General features: G+C 28.5%; 2 protein-coding genes and 1 long non-coding RNA gene across 3 annotated transcripts; 1 reads left to right on the plus strand and 2 right to left on the minus strand.

The window, feature by feature from the left end:
• Window positions 1–3,188: 3,188 nt before the first annotated feature.
• On the minus strand, window positions 3,189–6,745 carry LOC136086842 (uncharacterized). The gene is made up of 3 exons (XM_065809336.1): window positions 6,505–6,745; window positions 5,119–5,390; window positions 3,189–5,044 (listed from the first exon to the last, which is right to left on the minus strand). Exons 1-3 carry the CDS (start codon window positions 6,743–6,745, stop codon window positions 3,899–3,901), a joined length of 1,659 nt encoding a protein of 552 aa, XP_065665408.1. The 3' UTR covers window positions 3,189–3,898.
• Window positions 6,361–8,917, minus strand: LOC136087396 (uncharacterized). The gene is made up of 2 exons (XM_065810065.1): window positions 8,835–8,917; window positions 6,361–8,478 (listed from the first exon to the last, which is right to left on the minus strand). The coding sequence occupies exon 2, from the start codon at window positions 8,471–8,473 to the stop codon at window positions 7,016–7,018; it is 1,458 nt and encodes a 485-aa protein (XP_065666137.1). The 5' UTR covers window positions 8,474–8,478; window positions 8,835–8,917; the 3' UTR covers window positions 6,361–7,015.
• A 661-nt stretch (window positions 8,918–9,578) lies between these two features.
• LOC136087187 (uncharacterized) lies at window positions 9,579–17,323 on the plus strand. Its single transcript, XR_010641606.1, has 4 exons — window positions 9,579–9,665; window positions 11,023–11,101; window positions 16,642–16,756; window positions 16,945–17,323. It is a non-coding gene; the product is annotated as an uncharacterized LOC136087187 (long non-coding RNA).
• The last annotated feature ends 125 nt before the right edge of the window (window positions 17,324–17,448 follow it).

The raw sequence follows: 17,448 nt of genomic DNA on the forward strand, positions 1-17,448 counted from the left end.
GATGCTATGAAACAATCCTTAAATTCTGGCAGCATTTTAATTTCGGGGTCATTTATAAATTACGTCACTCATAAGGGAAAAGGGTCGTAGGGGTTAGTGGTTTTGTGACAACTCAAACCGAGGGTCGAAAACGGTCAAATATTGTGTGGCGTAATAATTTGTAGATGACTCATATAAATCGCTGTTTATATGAATCGGGCTGGCCCGGTTAGCCGGATGGACAAAAAAAAAAATTTATTTCAATTTTAATTACACAACTTTATTTTTATTTAATTAAATAAATAAAAATATTATAATATATCTAAATATTACAGGGTTTATGCGAAATATAAAACATTTTTTAAGAAAATATAAAACATTTTTTAAGAAAATATAAAACATTTTTTAAGAAAATATAAAACATTTTTTAAGAAAATATAAAACATTTTTTAAGAAAATATAAAACATTTTTTAAGAAAATATAAATCATTTTTTAAGAAAATATAAAACATTTTTTAAGAAAATATAAAACATTTTTTAAGAAAATATAAAACATTTTTTAAGAAAATATAAAACATTTTTTAAGAAAATATAAAACATTTTTTAAGAAAATATAAAACATTTTTTAAGAAAATATAAATCATTTTTTAAGAAAATATAAAACATTTTTTAAGAAAATATAAAACATTTTTTAAGAAAATATAAAACATTTTTTAAGAATTTATAGAACATTTTTTTAGAAAATACAAAACAAATTGTAAGAAAATAAAAAATAAATTTATAAAATTATAAAACATTAAAAATATATATATATAAAACAATTTTTAAGAAAATATAAAACAATTTTTAAGAAAATATAAAACATTTTAGTTATTTAAGAGTGCATTTATGATGTATAAAGTTATTCATAAAGCTTCTAAAGAATAAAGTGTATTTTTTTAATATAACTAAAACTCATTATATTTAAAGATATAATATAAATAACAAAGTATCCACTTTAATAAAACTATTGCCTTGCTATGCCTTTCAAAACCCATTTTCTCATATTACAATACCAACCACAAAAATCAATGCCAATTGTCGGTATAAGCCAATTTAAAGTAGCCTTAACTTCATTGCTAGTTTTTAGAAACGGCCTTATAGAAGTATAATTAGCTTTAAGACAACTAAAGTATTCCTCGATCGGGTTCAATTGCGGTGAATAAGGTGGCAAAAAGTAAACTGAAACATTGGATTGGCCGAGCAAATCGATTACATCTCTTCGACGATGAAATGCACAATTATCCAATACTAGTACAAAATGAGGATTTGTTAGGAAATACGGTCTTAAATTATTGGTTATAAAATCACAAAAAATATCACCATTATAGGCACCATCCACTATCTTAAAGCTTAGAATACCATTAACTGTTATAGCGGCCATTAGACTTACATTCTTTCCACGATTTGCTGGCACTGTAACAAAACATTTTGTATTCTTTATAGAATAGCCATATTGCTTAGAAGTATGTAAGTTAAAACCTGTTTCATCTAGAAATACTAAGTTATTATCAGGAATCGAATTAATAGTCCTGCAAAAACTTTGTCTTAAATCAACGTTTTGCGGCGAGTTCCTTTCTTTTGGTACTAATGTAAGTCGTTTTCTAGTGAACTCCATCGACTTCAAATACTTAGATATTGTTGGTATAGATACATTAATATTCCTTTCAATGAGAATGTTTCTCAATGATGCTAAAGTATGAGATGGATCATGCTCAATTAACAATCGAATTTCAGATTTAAGCGTCTCGTCATAAGAGCTGCGCCTTCCTTTTTTTACTGATGTGATTTCATCATCACTAAGTCCTTTACTGATTTTATCAGAAATAGAACGTGTTGCAGAAACTGATATTTCAACTTCTTCCGCTATTTCTTTTAACTTCATTTCTTTTAGAATTGACTTTCTTATGGTTCTTACAATATCCTTTGTAATAAGTGTTCTTTTTTTCCTTTCTCTCTCATTTTCCATTAATCAGTTAAAACAACAAAATAAAGCTCGAATAATATATTTTAATTATAAGCATAGTAAGGCATGATAACATATGTATTGCATTTAAAAAGTTTTCTCTGGATAAAAAAAAGCATTTGTTTAATATGTGTATAGTAATTTTTCTATTTTTCATTGTACTTGATATAAACTTAAAACTATAACAAACATTACTCACCATATTAAATCTTTTAAGTTTGGAATAAAAGTTTTATATCTTATAAATATAAAACTTTTATTCCATACTTAAAAGTCTGATTCCAAACTTTAAGGTATGATAAAAAGTTTGATAATAGACTCAAAAAATTATACTTTTAAGGCACTTACAACTGACAACTAATTCACTACCGCCATCCTTTTTTTTATTTTTTATAGTTCTCTTCTTTGTCATGAATAAACCTCATAAATTCCAAAGTGTTAAGGAGTAATTACGTAATTAAGTGTTTTATATTTTCTTAAAAAATGTTTTATATTTTCTTAAAAATTGTTTTATATTTTCTTAAAAATTGTTTTATATTTTCTTAAAAATTATTTTATATTTTCTTAAAAAATGTTTTATATTTTCTTAAAAAAATGTTTTATATTTTCTTAAAAGATGTTTTATATTTTCTTAAAAAATGTTTTATATTTCGCATAAACCCTGTAATACGCTAATGAATATTATAAGTGCGCATAGTTACGCCTATTGTTAAAATACACTATTTCTTAGTTTTTAAGTAGTTTCTAGATTTTTGTTATGCGCGGTTATATGTTCCATGCGGTCCACAGTGGGCGGAATTTCAAAAAACCTGGCCAAAAGTCAAAAAATGATTATAATTAATGGAAAATTTCTGTAAAGCATTTTTTTGAATCCCCAACTTTGAATTTGACATAAGTGTACCAAAATTCAATAATGGTAGATCCAAAATGGCGGTGTTTTAAAAACATTAATCATTAGAAATGCTTTCGTGGGGCTTTCGTGTTTAAACAATTAGTTATAATTCAACATTTAAGTTCAATAGACTAATGTATTATTTACATTACATATATAAACATTATATATAATACCGATATATAATGTATTATGACTGTATTATTATGCCGCAATGTTAAAAAAAATAAATTGAAAAATTCATTATTTATTCTACTTATTTATTTGTTCAAGGAAAACAAGGAAAACTTTTATTTGCATCATTTATCATAATTGTTTCATTTATATTACTTTAAAATAAATCACCACTGTCATCTGAATCATTTATTGTTGAAATATTGTTGATAAACTCAATCACAGACGAATGAGTTTCAGAGTTTTCGTTAATCTCCGGAGGTAATAACATTTGTAAAGCTTGAGAAGTCAAAGATCTGCTAACTTTTGCATGAGATTTTAAAAGTGAAGATATTGCAGGATCTGACGTAACCAGAAGTCTGCAAAAAACGTCATGCATTGTATTTTTTCTGGAATTTTTCCTGGAGAAATCTTCGCGATATTTTTTTAAGTCTTTGTTTCTCGATTCCTGTGCATCCTCAGATAGTTGTCCTATGGGTAGTATTGCTGTTTTTGTTATTAAGGCTCCATGAATAAGTACTTTGTGTACTGTTGTAGGCATGTTGTACCAAGGATACTTTTCAACAAAAAGTAGTGCAGTTTCGGTAGAATAGTTATCGAGTTTGTCTGCGTCTATAGGAAAGCCACTAGATAATACCTGTAAAATTACATGAAACCGATTTATTAGTTCTAAATCCACTCCTAGAATATCAGCAGACACTTGTGAGTTTTTAAAAAATCTTCGAGCTGTATTTCCGTCATTTGTATTACCGCATCCTGGTTTCGGTCGATCAACTATTAACCCTAGCTGCAGCTTAAAAGCATTCTGGATTAACAATTTTTGTTGTAATATTATACTTTTTTCAATGTCAGAACGCTTGCCATTTTTTTATTCCAAGTTTATACCCAAGATGCAAAAAACATTCAAAAAAGCGAATCCATGCGTGCAACGTTGATAAACCGTATTCCAATTTTGATTCGTCAACTTTTATTTCTTTAACGAAATTGATATTATTGAATTGACTCGAAGTAGCAGAACACAAATAACACCGCATTGTTGATTTCGTCAATGTTATTGCATTGCAAACTTTTCCGTCAATCATTGTCATAACCAATTTATAATGTATTTTAATTTCTATTTCATGTTGAACAATGACGAGAGGAACCAGTGATTTAATTTTATCTTCAATATAGTCTTTTTCATTAATGCTTGTATGGACATTTTTGTGAAGAAATTGAAGTCTGATAGGTCGGCAAAATCGAGTAGATGAGGGTGTCCTATTTTTCCATAGAATAATATCTTGACCTAAAACTGAATTTGTACACAAAAGTTGTAATGGTACAAGTGAAGTCAGAAAAACATTTGCATCTGAGTTTCTTCCATCGGCAAATCTCTGTTTATATTCGCTATGACCGGAACTGCCATCAAACCCCCACTTAAGAATTAAAATAAAATTTGATAAAATATTTACATTCAAGGAGTCAATTACATTTTGTTGAGTTTTTATAATTCTTAAACAAGTGTGATTTAATAAAGATTGCAGTTTTACTTCGGCGCTTATTTCAGTTACCGTTATATCTTCAGGGTAACACATTTTCTTGGCTTCTTTAAGTTTTTCGTAAGATGGTAAAAAAGAAGAGCTATTCGCAATTGCAGCACTTCTTATAATGCAATATTGATGTTTAGAAAGCTTTGCTTCCATTAGTATAGAAAGAGCTGTTTCAGCACATAGTTCAGATGTTTGTGAAATTTGGGACAATTTAAGGCTCTCTATATAGTTTGCGACTCGGTGTTGAATTGTGGAAGGTAAATCTTTAACTGTAACTCCGGCATTGCATGCTTCTGAAGCCCGAAGACTCTTCTGAGAAGCAAATGCTAACTCGGATGAACTAAATGTCGAACGCATTTCCTCTGTTTTTCGTCGTTTCGTTCGTTCACTAGCTTTATCAAAATTCAAAGGTGGTCGACCTATTGCACTATGGCTTTTTCTCTCTTTATTTCGTGCTTGAACAATCTGAAATTATTTAAATGTTTAGTAAATATAAAAAAGTTAAAAACTTTAATAGAGATAAGCATTAAATAACTTACACAAATATTTGTTGAGGCTTTTAACCAAGTGTCATGTGTCTTCAAAAATTTTTTTTTTGTTCGGTTACTACTTTTCCATTTTATTTTTAATTTTGTCAATACATTTTTTAGTTTCTTTTTATCATCTGTTGAAAATTGGAAACAAATTTTTCTTCTTAGACACAACTGTGATTGCAAAATATTAAGCTGGTCATCTAGATCTGAAGGTAACTCGTTTTTTAAAATTTCAAAAATTTCAGTTCGAGGAATTTGCAAATGATCTTTTTGTGAACCTTAGATATTAATTGAAAATATAATAATTGAGAAAATCATAAAAAAATTATAACTTTACTAAACTAATTAAAAATAAAGTAAAAAGTAATCGATGATATATTATATTATATAAATTCGATATATAAGAGAAAGGTAAAATATACTGTTAATCATATGATTGTATATAGATAAAGTTATTATGTTTTTTGAGAAACTGATTTTGTAAAATTCAATAAAACTATACAAAAATCGTCGTTGCTGAGGTATAACTAGCACGACTAGCACTACACAATATAAGTTAATGAAGTAATAGGCAAAAATAGGTGCCTTTTCTTTTAATCAATCTTTAGAATACACTTTTATGAACAACATCCAAATTATAACTAAGCGGAATCTCGCGGGTTCACTACTTTTTCAATGCTTGAAAAATAGGTTAAAGAAAATAAATAAACTTTATTCTGTACTTTTTTGTTCGCACTTTTCGCATAAAATTTAGAGAAATAATATAAAACTTTTTACTAAAATATTATATAAATACCTTGAATAGTATCGTCCATAGTTAGTTTTTTAGTAACGATAAATAACTTTTTTGTAAACGATACTTATTTGACCACATTTTTTGTTTTGTTTTTAAAATGCCTATTAAGTGTTTTTAATAACAGATGTTTAACTGCGTAGATTTAGGTAACTTTAAAATTTATACAATTTTTTCTTATACAATAAAATGCAACAGGGCTTTGTTTATATAGTTTCAAAATAATAAAATCGCAATAGTGATTTTTTTTTTTGACTTTTGGCCAGCTTTTTGAAAATTAGCCCACTGCACAGTGGGCCAGGTATATGGGAAGTGGTGGACAAAACCTAATTATTACCCAATTGGTCCACAAACCTATTTAGATATATAAATAATCATTATATATGAAATAATATTTATTTTTAACAAGAATATTTTAATTTTTAATAAAATAAAAGACATTTAATTGGCTTAGGTAGTAAAAAAATATTTTTTTCAATATCAACCTTTTTTAAAAATCAAACAACAAATTGTGTTTAGCTACAAAGAAAAAGAAGAAGGTGGAGCTGATTCCCTCAGCAAAGCCAAAACTTCACTGGGGTATTTTTTTAAACTCTTACCATTTTTTTTATGACACTTTCTTAATGATGTTATGACAGGATCACTAGATACAAGTAGCCTGTTAACTAGGTCACGATTTGTGTCAATTCTGGAAGTCTTTCTACTGAAATCTTCCCTAAAATTTTTAAAATCCTTGTTACAGGCCTCTTGGGCCTCCTCTGACATCAGTCCAATTGGCAAGTACTGTCTAGCAATGATGGCATGGCCATGAACTAAAATTTTGTGTACTGATTGTGCCATGTAATACCAGGAATACTTAGATATGTAAAGTTTAAGAGCAGTAATACAGAACTCTTTAAATTTGACAGTGTCAATTTCAAATCCAGATGATAAAGTGACTAGTATGATGTAAAAATAAAATAAAAGAGTTTCATCTACTTTCAAAATTTTGGCAGTTGATTGATAGTTTGCAAAGGCTCGTCGGGCAGTGTTACCATCATTACTGGTACCTACAAATTGTATATATGTGATAGTTAACCTGATGATTTATATAAAAGTATTTATGTAATTTCACTTACCAGATCCTCCACTTTTTGGGAAATTCACAACTAGTCCCATTTGGTTCATAAATTCTGTCTGTATACGTTTCTTCACTTGCATAACATTTTCTTTATCTTCTATAGCTCTAGACTGCCACTTTTGAGTTTCTAGTTTATGTCCAATATGCAATACCATCTCAAAAAACCTAATCCAGGCATGCAGGCTAGAAAGACCATATTTCAATTCTAAATTATTAGAATTGTCCAATTTCAGCACCATTTCTAAGTTATTCATGTTTTTTGGAGACACACCACACACAGAGCAACATTGAGTTGAGTTAGTCACATGAGACAGAATAGTTTGAATTTTGCCATCAATCATGGTCAGTTCAATAATACTTTTGACAACCAGTTCCTTTCCATTAAAAGTAAAATTAAAAACACCACATTTTTTGATTTCAGATTCTAAATATTTTGCTTCTTCTATAACAACTGCTTTGCTTTCATTTTGAAAAGAAAATCTTATTGGACGACAATATGCAGTAGATGATGGCTTTTCATTTCGCCATAATAGTACTTTTTTGTTATTACAGAACCCACTGAGTTCTAGTGGTGCTAAGCAGGTAATGAACAGAGATTCTTCTTTTTTTAAGTTACGATCTCCAGCTTCCTCACTGCTAATTTGCTTGTACATGCTTTGCCCAGTAGCCCCATCAAACCCAGCCTTGCAACGCAAAGTCAACCGGGTCAAACCATCTAGCATTGTGCTGATCACAGGAGCTTGCACCTCACAAAGTCTTTTTACTGTATGTTTTAATAATTCTTGTAGTGGTACATGTGCTGAATAATCATCAACAAAGATGTTCTCTGGATAGCACTTAGCTTTGGACAATCTTATGTTGTTGTATGAAGGATATATATGGCAGTCACGTTCTTCAGCTCCATTTCTCATAAGTTGGTAGGTTGATTTTGACATGCCACCATCTATAATTAATGCCAGACCTTCATCAGGTGTATACTTTTTAAATTGACTAGAAGGTTCTGATATCTCAGCAACTTGCTTGGCAGCCTCATAATTATACTCATTTCTTAATTTAAGCCTTGCTGAGTGGAGCAACTCATCACTAGAAAAATTATTTATAATATCATTAAGTCTTCTCCTTTTGGTTTTGTCAGAAGCAACTTTAAAGGAACAACTTGGTCTTCCACCAATCTTATGTAATTGACTAGAATTATCAGGCTTAGATATATTATTACTGTATGTAGATTTAAAGTCCTGAGTCAACCAATTTTTATTTTTACTCTCAAACTTTATGTTTCCTCGGTTTGCATCCTTCCATTTCTTTTGATAAACTTTTAAAAATGCAGCACACCCAGTAGAACCCAAATTCATAGAGACTAAAATAGCTTCTACAGACAAAGAAAATGATTTATCACTCGGATTTAGTTGGTCATGCCGTATACGGTTATGGACATCACTTATCTTCATATCAACTACAAAAAAATTAATTTAAAATTATTAGTGCAACCACTATAAACTAATATAACATGAATATGGCCATTATTTTTATTTCAGATATATTTAATTAGGCCAGTACAATAAGCACAACACCTAATAATGACAACAAACCAAAAAATAGGTTTGTCGCGAATAGCATTTTACAACAATATATATTTTTTAAATGTTTACCAAACCTAAAGGGGCAGCTATGAGCAGAATAAAACAGCACCAACAGGCTGTACATATATTGTATTAACTTATTCTAACATTAATATGCTGTTCCAGCAGGTTCTAAACTATATGAGCCACTTTTAACATAATATTTTTATACTATAAACAAGAATCTTACCTTTATATTTCAAAATAAAACTGTGACTTTAATACAAGACCTTGGAATTTGTTATGGTATTTTTTGAAAAGCTATCAAATTAAATTTTAATAATGTCAATTAATTTCGCATATGTTAAATAATTTAAAAGTTATTTGTTGTTATAGTTATGTTGTTATGGTATATTAAAAAAAAAAAAAAAATTAATTCATCATTATATTCAATTGTAAATAATAATTGTACATTTATGATGTACAATTAAACTACAAATAATGTTTTAAACCATACATTATGCTCTTATAAATATAATGTACTAAGTAGTTGGAAGTATTTCGAAATTTTTTTTTTTAGGTTTTGTCTACCACCTGGCCCACTGTGCACTGTGCGGTCTTTCGAGTAAGGTCAGCAAGCGAATTAGAGCTGATGTACTTTTATTCTCAAGAAGAATTAATGGTGTTCATTGTTCAAAATTAAAATTTAAATAATAGTTTGTTTGTTGTTGGTTGTTTTTATTTTTCTAATTTTTATAGCCTGTTTTTATTTTTTAGAAGAAGTTATATTATTTATAGATTATGAGATTATTTATAGATTATTTTTTGTAGAAAGAATAATAAGAGTAAAATTTTTATTTATCTATTTAATATGAAAAGTTAAATAAAATAAGACTGTTGTTTGTGGTCATGTAAGTTTATATACATAAGTTTGCGTTTATTTCAATCTATTTTATATTTCTCTATATCTATATAGATATGTATATTTTATATTCTTAGGAAAAATAATAAGGAATAGAAAAATTAAAAAAAACTCTTCTGGAATTTGTCAAAAGAATGTTGTGTTATGCTTCATTTTAAGGTATCTGTATTTTTGTTTATTAGAAATTTTTGATTTTGTTCTTAAATGGTTTCATCTCTTTCATTCCAATGTTGTGAATTGTAGTCTGCATTCTTTGTTACATTAAAAATAATTGATGCTAATAAATGTTTCATATATATATTTATACTATGCTCAAAGTTAAAAAGTTTTTGATAAATACGTTTATGTGATGATATATGTTATATACTATATAACATATATCATCACATACACGTATAATATAGTTGTTTTATAAATGTGTTTATATAAATGTTTTTATAATAGTATGAAATGTATTTTATCTAATGTGTACATGATTGTTAAATGAGGTGTTTTTATATGTTATATAAAATTTAAAAAATATTGTGTTTTATAGTTAGTATAACTATAACACACAATATATTTGAGATATAGATCTAGAACAAGATTCATCAACCTTACCAGTCAAGCGGTGTTACTGTGTTAGGTCTAAGTGTAGTCTAGCCTTCAATATAACTATTCTGAAAATACATAACATCTTTAATAATTTTTTGTGTAATGTTGTTACCTAAGGCTAATCTTTATGTTAGTGTCTGTTGTTAAAAATGGTTAATAGCTAGTTTCATTACTAGAACTCACTGCTTTTGTTTCTTAATATAAATACATTAATATAATTTCTTCAAGCAGAAACATAAATTAGTGACTTTTATCTGAAATAGCATAGTAAATATTATTATTAGTGCACATAGTTATACCTATTGTTCGATATTAGTTACAATTCTGTATTCTGTAAAATACACTATTTCTTAGTTTTTAAATAGCTTCCTGACTTTTCTTAACCAAGTGTTTTCTTAAAAAAGTCATGACCTTTTATGGTACAAGTTAAAAATGTTTAAGTTGACATTTGGTGGATAATGTGTAGTAGCTTAAACTGATAGGTAATATAAAATCTTTTTAAAATTTTATTAAGTAATTAGTTTATTGTAATCTTTTTTTAAATTGTACTTTTAAATTTAAAGCTTCGTGTTATAGATGTTAATATTGAAAATATAAGTTACTATAATTTTTAGATGGGGTCTACCATTAAAAGATATTTATGGGTAGTTTCATGCTTTCACATGCTTTTAATAATTGGGGTAAATGCCATGACAACATCTTGTTATAAATAAAATTTATCTATAGTATTGTTAAAACTTTTCTCTTTGAAAAAAATGTTTCTGGCTTTTCAATAAGTGTATAATAATTTCTCTTGCATGAATGAATTGTGGTTTAGGATATAATTGTTTAGGATATTATATGTTTGTTTTTCTATATTTAATATAGTATTAATCATTTTCATACCTTTTTATTTAAGTTTAATTGTTTATAATTTATTAAGATTTAGATTATTAGAAAATTCATGCTTACAGAGTTGTTATTAATCATAATCGAGTTGTTGTACCAAGGAAATTGTAGAGGTTTATTTATAAAATGTACTATATATGTTATATAGAAAATTTTGGATTACATATGTTTTCACTAATAAATAGTTCAATATATATATATATATATATATATATATATATATATATATATATATATATATATATATATATATATATATATATATATATCCTTGGAGTTGCAGCAGCGTCATAGTTTGTGTGTTGGAGGGGGGGGATTTACAAACACGCGTTAATAACCTGTTTTGTACATAACGCATTTATAAGTTTTATTATGTGTTTTGCTCAATGTTTTCTCCCAACACATGAACTATGACGCTGTCTGCGACTCCGAGGATATATGTATGTATATGTATGTATGTATATACATATATATTTTTTATTAGAAACACTTTACTGTTTCTAATAAAAAAGGATTTTGTTTGTTTCTAAATTTTTTTTATTAGAAACAAAATAAATTTTAACTTTTTTTTATTAGTCTTTGCTAATATGGTTGCAGGTTTTTCTTAACTTTAATTAAATAAACTTAAGAAAAAGTAATACAGGTGTATTACTTTTAATGATGGCAAATTAATTTTATTTTGCATTTATTTGGTTTCTTTATTTTATAATATTTCAAATAAGATTTTTTTGAGTTATTTATTAAGTTTTTTTATTTTATTGTTAACTTTAGAGTAGTAAAACAAAGAAATAATTAGTGTTGCTTTGATAAATATGTTTAATGATAATGATGACATTGAAATGGATGATAGGCTAGATAAAGTTATGTATTTACAAAACCATGTAAGTGCTATAAGGCGTGTTAAAAATAATCGTAGACGAAATAAAAGAAATAGACTTAGGCGAGATGAAATTAATCATTTACAAAATGAAAGAAATTGGTTAATCAAGATGAAGTTAATCGTCGTTAAATGAAAGAAATAGGCTTGATTGAGATAATGTTAATCGTCGCCAAAATGAAAGAAATAGGCTAAATCGAAGTGAAGTTAATCATCGCCAAAATGTAAGAAGATCTGTTTGACAAGGACGAATGTATTCTATAGCAAGAAGTAATGCTATTTTAGATTATAATTATTTAGGAGAAATGAATCAAATTTGTCAGCACTGTGGTGCTAAGAAATTTCTAGATGAAACACATTTTCTATGTTACCATAATGGTAAGGTAGCTTTACCTCCACTTTCACCATTTACACAAGTTTTACAGGGGATTATGTAGATCGTAATGCTAATGTTAATTTTTTAAAACATTCGAAATTATAATGCCTGTCTTTCTTTCGCTTCTTTTAAAGGAACTGTAGTTCAACCAATAAATCATGGGCCTCCATGTTTTAAAATATGTGGCCAGATTTATCATTGTGTAGGTAATCTTAGGCCAGATCAAGATATTCCACCAATATATTCTCAACTATATATATATGATCCACTTGCAGTAGTAAATTTTAGAATGCAACAACGTGGTAATTATCTTTGTTTACGTGATTTAATATTTCAATTGCAAACTATAATTACTGAACAAAATCCATTTGCTCTTGCATTTAAAAATATGGCTGAAGTAAAAGATGAAGAAATTCGTCAAGCGGCTATAGAAGGTCGCCAAGCTTCTGTTGTAAAAATGTCTTTACTTGAAGGGGGTGATAGGCATCGCTATAATCTACCTTCACACGATGAAGTTGTAGTTGTATTTGTTGGTGAAGATGGTGCTCCCCCAACTTCCAGGGAAGTTGTTATTTACCTATTTCAGCAATATGCTGTAGATGCATATGTAAAAATTGAAGGTCAGCGTCTTGCTTTTATCAGAAATAATCAAGACAAACTGAGAAGCGAGCAGTATGATGCCTTACATGAACATGTTAACAACATTGCGAACGAACATAATGTTAGACCAGGGCAAGTATTTATTTTGCCATCATCTTATGTAGGAAGTCCTAGAGCTTTAAAAGAAAATTTTGAAAATGCTATGGCAATTGTTAAAAAGTATGGTAAACCAGATCTTTTTATTACTTTTACTTGCAACCCAAAATGGCGTGAAATAACAGAAAATTTATATCCAGGTCAGACTGCAAATAATAGACCTGATTTGGTCACTCGAGTATTTAAACTGAAGTTAAATAATCTCCTCAAGGATATATTCAAACATGGTGTATTAGGCAAAGTTGTAACGCATGTTCAGGTTATTGAGTTTCAAAAGTGTGGTTTGCCGCATGCCCACATTTTACTTCATTTAGCCAATGATGATAAACTTGAAACAGCTCAGGATATCAATAGTTTAATATGTGCAGAAATTCCAGATCCGGTTGTTAATCGTGAACTTTATGATATTATTAAAACTTGCATGATTCACGGCCCATGTGGGATACTGAATCCTAATTCTCCCTTCTTAAAAGATGGAGTGTGCAGCAAAAATTATCCTAAAGAATTTAATGCCAACACAGTAGCCGTTCACAATGGTTATCCACAATATAGATATCGTAATGATGGGTTGGTTATCAATATTAAAGGCAACAATGTAGATAACCGCTGGGTGGTACCTTACAATACTTGGTTGCCAAAGAAATATCAAGCCCACGTTAATGTTGAAGCTTGCATGCCTGTAAAGGCTGTTAAATATTTGAACAAATATATATACAAAGGGCATGATTGTGCGAATGTTTTGATAAATGAACAGGTTAATCACAATGAAGAAAATACTTTTTTAGATTGTCGTTATGTTAGTGCACCTGAGGCACTGTGGCGAATATTTGAGTATCCTATAAGTCATATGTCACACACTATTATCCATCTTAAGGTTCATCTTCCTGAGAATCAGATTGTGTATTTTAGGGAAGGAGAAGAACAAGTGGCTTTAGAACATGCTGCCCAATATGATACACACCTTTCGGCATGGTTTAAATTAAATTCTGAAAATGAAGGAGCGCATTGCTATTCATATGTAGACAATCCATATCACTTTGTATTTGATGATAAACATTGTAAATGGAAGGTTAGACAAAGAGGTGGAAATAAGGTGATAGTAAGAATGTATGAAGTTAGTCCAACAGGAGAATTATTTTTTCTTAGATTGTTACTTTTGCAGGCAAAAGGAGCAACATCTTGGGCGGATTTGCGTACTGTTAATGGAATAGTTCTTGAAACCTTTGGTGAAATTGAACGAGCAACCAAGTGTAGAAAATCAACATTCCAGATTGTTTTTTATGGATGGACCAGCTGGTAGTGGAAAAACATTTACGTATAATTATTTGGTTGCTGAAACCATAAGTAGGGGTTTTAAATCTGCTACAGCTGCATGGACTGGCATAGCAGCAACTCTTCTTACAAATGGCACATGTAATGTAACCCCTAACTCTATTTATTGACATTTTTTAAAACAAGTTAGTTTGTTTTTGCTTGATGAAATATCCATGATACCTAAACATGCCTTAAATGCAATTGATAGGTTGTTAAAAGATGTTTGCAACAACAACTTTCCATTTGGAGGAAAAGTCATTCCTTTTGGTGGTGACTTCAGGCAAATATTGCCTGTTGTAAAAAGAGGACAACCAGCTGATATTGTAGAATCGTGTATAAAATGTTCCTTACAGTGGCGATGGGTGCAGAAATTTACATTAACTGAAAATATGAGAGTAGATGATGGGGAAAGAGAATTTTTCCAATGGCTATTAAAACTTGGTAGTGGAACAATACCTGTCAAAGAAGAGGGTCCTTTTAAAGGATGCATTGAAATACCTTATCAGTGCATTATTAGAGAAAATGTCTTTATTGTTGATAAGATTTTTGAAGATACTGAGCAAAATGATTATTCTAAATGTGGATTCATTATCAAATAATGAAGAAGTGCTTGAATGTCTACCGATCAAGTCAAAATTTATTTAAGTGCTGATCAAATTGAGATGGATGACATTAACGAAAGAAATAACTTTCCTGTTGAGTTTTTGAACAGCTTAACTCCTTCAGGTATGCCTCCTCATTGTTTAAAATTGAAAATTGGTTGTGTAATTATGCTACTTAGAAATTTAGATGTCAAAGCTGGGTTATGCAATGGCACTCGAATGAAAGTTTGTGCTCTTCAAAATAATTATATTGATGCAGAGGTTTTGATTTGTGTTTCCGGTGGTAAACGGGTATTTGTTCCTCGAATTCAGTTGGCTCCATCAGATTCTAATTTACCTTTTGTTCTGAAATGTCGTCAGTTTCCTGTCAGATTGGCATATTCAATGACAATTAATAAAAGTCAAGGTCAAACATTTGACAGAGTTGGTGTATATCTAAAAAAAACGTGCTTTTCTCATGGGCAACTATATGTTGCATGTTCAAGAACTAGAGCATTTAATAGTTTGTTTTTCAAAATTAATAAACATACCATTCAAGGTATGGTCGGTGAAAAATGTTACACAAATAATGTTATATTTTCTAATGTTCTTAATTTATAGTCTAGGTTTTTCAAATTTGCACATTACATACATCACACACTTGTGCAAGCACAAGCTGTATGATGTATGTAATGACTTTTAGTTATAAATTATACTTTAATATATCAATTGTACTTTTTATTTATCATTTGTACTTTTTTTTTGTTTAAACATTTGTTCCAAAATTCCATATAAAATTCCAAATGTTGCATTAACAAAATAGCATAAATTTTGAATTATTTAAAAAATGGTTTTCAAAAATGTTTTATTTACAAATATACTTGAATTTTAAATTATTTTAATATATTGTTTTAATATTAAACATTTAATTTTTTTTATAAAAAAATATAGAAAATGCAACCAGTTTTTGTTATTTTGCCTACTGTTATAACTGCCTTTAAATAGTTGTTAGTGTTATAATTCATAGCCAAATGTGTAGAGCTAGGTCGTTAAACTAGCCAAGCAAGTGACTTGCAGTGTGTGTAGAGCTAGACTGTTATGCTAGCCGGCTATTCTTTATAACTAAAAATCTATTTAAAAAGAAAAGAAAAAAGTAGCGATCAGCAAGATTGCAAACTTTGCCAGCCAAGAGCTTTAGTTAGCAGAGCTGTGAGACAGCATTTAGTGCCAAAAGGTGTTTGGATCGTCTATAAGTTACGTAACGCAAACTTATACAATAAAACAAAAAAGTTCAAAAGTTTTCCCTCGCAGAGTTTTAATATTTAGATTAATTAGCGCATTAAATTTAATGAAAATTGACGCGTTAAAGAGCTAAATATCTCCAACTTCTGTTTTTAGATATATTTTGCGTTGCGTAATTTATGGAGGATCCCTTACTGTTATATTTAATGTCTGTTGTCTAGCCTTTTATAGCTATATATATATAAAACACATGTCTGTTAATATTTTGTGTAATTTCATCCTACAAATATCTTAAGCTATTTGCTATTGCTTTGCGTAATTGTTGTGATGTTATTGTTGTAATGTTTTGTGTTGATAGACAGCTTGACTTACCTTCCCGTGGTGTCTATCGTTAAAAATGATTACAGGTTGTTTCTCTAACTGCTTTTAATTATTCACTAAAAGCCAATATAGCATTTGATATTACTACAGTACAATTGTTTATATCTCTTTTTTTTTTATATTTAGTGTTATTAATATTTTTGCTCTTTAAATGAGATTAAACGAGTTGGCTTTTCATTAAAGATAAAGATATTATTGGTTTCAAAAATGGATACCATAGCCAAAGTGCTCACAAAATTAAGTAGTTTTTAAAAATCTTTATATTTTGTTCTTTTTTTAATTTTTTTTTTTTTTTTTTTTTTTACTTTTTACTTATTTTTCTATAACTTCCTACTAGCATGGAATCACTTAGCTTTTTTGATATTTAATCATCGTCCCTATCGATAATAAATATTTTTAATTATTTTAATATGGTTTTCTTTACAATAGGCTATGCTTGACTCTTGGTCCTGGAGATAGCGGCTATTATAACTCAATTGGGCAAGTGCCTTCAACGTTAATTGTTTTTTAAGAAAAATATGTTTTATATAGATTTTTTTTAAATATTTTTGTTACATATTTAACTATTTATCATGTAAATAAATTTACTTTTTGTGTATGTTTGTAAAAAAATTTATTATTAAAGTGAACACAACTGTTCTATATATGGTTTTAACATCTCTTTTATAGCCTTTTCAGCTCATTAGGCCGGGTGAATATAAAAAAGCAATTGCTTTTATTCAACGCTTTTAGACTAATTGCTCACGCAATTTTGACGCAAAGTAAAGACAAACGCAAGGCAAAATATATACCGGACATTTTTTGCTAAATATTTTCTGCATTATTATAAATTAGGATTGGATGAATGCTGAAATAAATATATGTTAATATAAAGTAAATCGACATTTTCTTTACGGTATTTTTTTTTTTTTATTTACTAAATAAGACTTGGAT

The sequence above is a fragment of the Hydra vulgaris genome, chromosome 11 (genome assembly GCF_038396675.1).
Source record: "Hydra vulgaris chromosome 11, alternate assembly HydraT2T_AEP".
Taxonomy (NCBI): domain Eukaryota; kingdom Metazoa; phylum Cnidaria; class Hydrozoa; order Anthoathecata; family Hydridae; genus Hydra; species Hydra vulgaris.